We start from the raw sequence: 1,808 nt of genomic DNA, 5'->3' as shown, positions 1-1,808 counted from the left end.
TGCTGCCTATGTGTCCATAAAATGTACCTAATATTGCTTTAAGGTTTTTAAACCTTATGAAGACGAGCTGCTTCCAGGTTTTTCCTAACAGACTGTTAGGCCCCACCCCCAGAGTTTTTGATTGAACAGGTCTGGGAGAGGGCCTGAGAATTTGCATTTCTGACAAGCTTCCAGGGAATGCTGATGCCACTAGTCTTGGGATCTCACTCTGAAAACCAGTGGTGTGGAGATACATGTATAGACAGGGTAGAGAAAGGAGAACACTTCCAGGTTATGTCTCTTATTTTCTCTGGGTAAGGTCTTGTACTGAAAACGAAGGGGGCGGTAGTGAAGTTGAAGGTGAAAAGAGACTAAAAATGTGCTAAAGCCTGCTCAGCTGCTACCTGTAGCCTTCCTAGCACTTAACAAGTACAGGTGAAGCTTTTAAAACTTAATCAATACTTAATTGGTTCTGTTGTTTCATGCCTGTACTAGAAAATGTTAGGTGAAGGCCTTGAACAGAGTTGAACAGCAAGGTCAAGATGGAGGGTTGGGGGTTAGAAAGATGCGATTTGAGGAAATACTCCAATTCCTTTCACCCTCCACTTAAACTGCAGGTTTCTAGTTTGTCCTCAAGCTCATTGATGCTATGAGAATTGGGGCACTATAGTAACGGGGCGGGGCATTGCCACTAAAGGGGATCCCCAGGGTCTAGGAGGAAGACCTGCCCCTTTCTGAGCAGCTTCCGGTTCTGGTACCTCGCAGGCCCTGATGTGTTCGCTCTGCCATTCTTCTCGGACCCTCTCCAACGTGTTGACTTGCAGCAGGTAGGCTTTATCTGCAATGGAATGGAGGGGCCTGGGTTCAGAATCTAGGCATGAGGCTGGCTCTCAGGTGAAGAGAGAAACTCGTGAAAGTTGTGGAAATCTCAAACCCCCAAGTATCTCCCAACATGGAAAGACATAATGACATGTCACCCTCATAAGATCGTTGTGAACTAAGGATGGGGGGGGCATTGTTTTCTTTTTAAACACTCAATCATGCAATTTGCAAGAAACTCTTGTACTCCAAGGAAGAAGCAGTGAAAGGTAACAGGAACCTCAGCCAGAGGTTGTCTAACTCCGCCTCAATAGGTCCCAGCGCTTCTCAGGAAAATTACCAGATGAGGATGCAGAGAACTGCCTTTGGCCCTAAAGGGGCTGTTACTTTAGTTTGAGATTTAGACATTTCTTAAGTGGTCACAGTCACAGAGGCTTGTTTCCTACAAGATATGCTGAGAATTCAAAGCTGTTCCAAGCATTTGGTTTGGATCTTAGATTTCAATGATGATAAAGCCTTAAAACTTGACTATTTCTTTCAGAGCAGGTAGGAATTATCAGGACTGAAATACTTTTAATGCTTTACACAGATGTCCCCAGCAAATCAGAGTCCCAGGGTGACCAGGTGTACAAACAGCTGCTACCTTTCACCACACTTATTCAATCTGTATGCTAAGCAAATAATTCAAGAAACTGGACTATATGAAGAAGAATATGGCTTCAGGATTGGAAGAAGATTCATTAACAACCTGCAATGTGCAGATGACACAACCTTGCTTGCTGAAAACAAAGAGGACAACAACACAACCAAGCATATGCTTCTCCAAAGTACATGAGGTGAAGTCTCGCCACCCAGCAGTACTTTTTCTAAGACAGATTTGTTTGTTCTTCTGGCAGTCCATGGCATATTCAATATTCTTTGCCAACACCACAATTCAAACGCATCAATTCTTCTTAATTCATTGTCCATCTTTCACATGCATATGACAAGATTGAAAATACTAAAGCACT

The 1,808-nt window shown here is 43.5% G+C and overlaps 1 protein-coding gene across 1 annotated transcript in view; it reads right to left on the bottom strand.

Annotated features, from left to right (window-relative positions):
- Positions 1-1,808, bottom strand: part of PSTPIP2 (proline-serine-threonine phosphatase interacting protein 2) — a 67,210-nt gene that overhangs the window by 6,259 nt on the left and 59,143 nt on the right. The window contains exon 9 of the mRNA XM_007943857.1: positions 738-817. Within this exon, the coding sequence (XP_007942048.1) occupies positions 738-817 (80 nt within the window). The remainder of the gene's footprint in view (positions 1-737; positions 818-1,808) is intronic.

This window comes from Orycteropus afer, unplaced genomic scaffold (genome assembly GCF_000298275.1).
Source record: "Orycteropus afer afer isolate SDZICR_OR568_19922 unplaced genomic scaffold, OryAfe1.0 scaffold00113, whole genome shotgun sequence".
Lineage (NCBI taxonomy): Eukaryota > Metazoa > Chordata > Mammalia > Tubulidentata > Orycteropodidae > Orycteropus > Orycteropus afer.
This window is presented reverse-complemented; position numbering and strand designations above follow the sequence as displayed.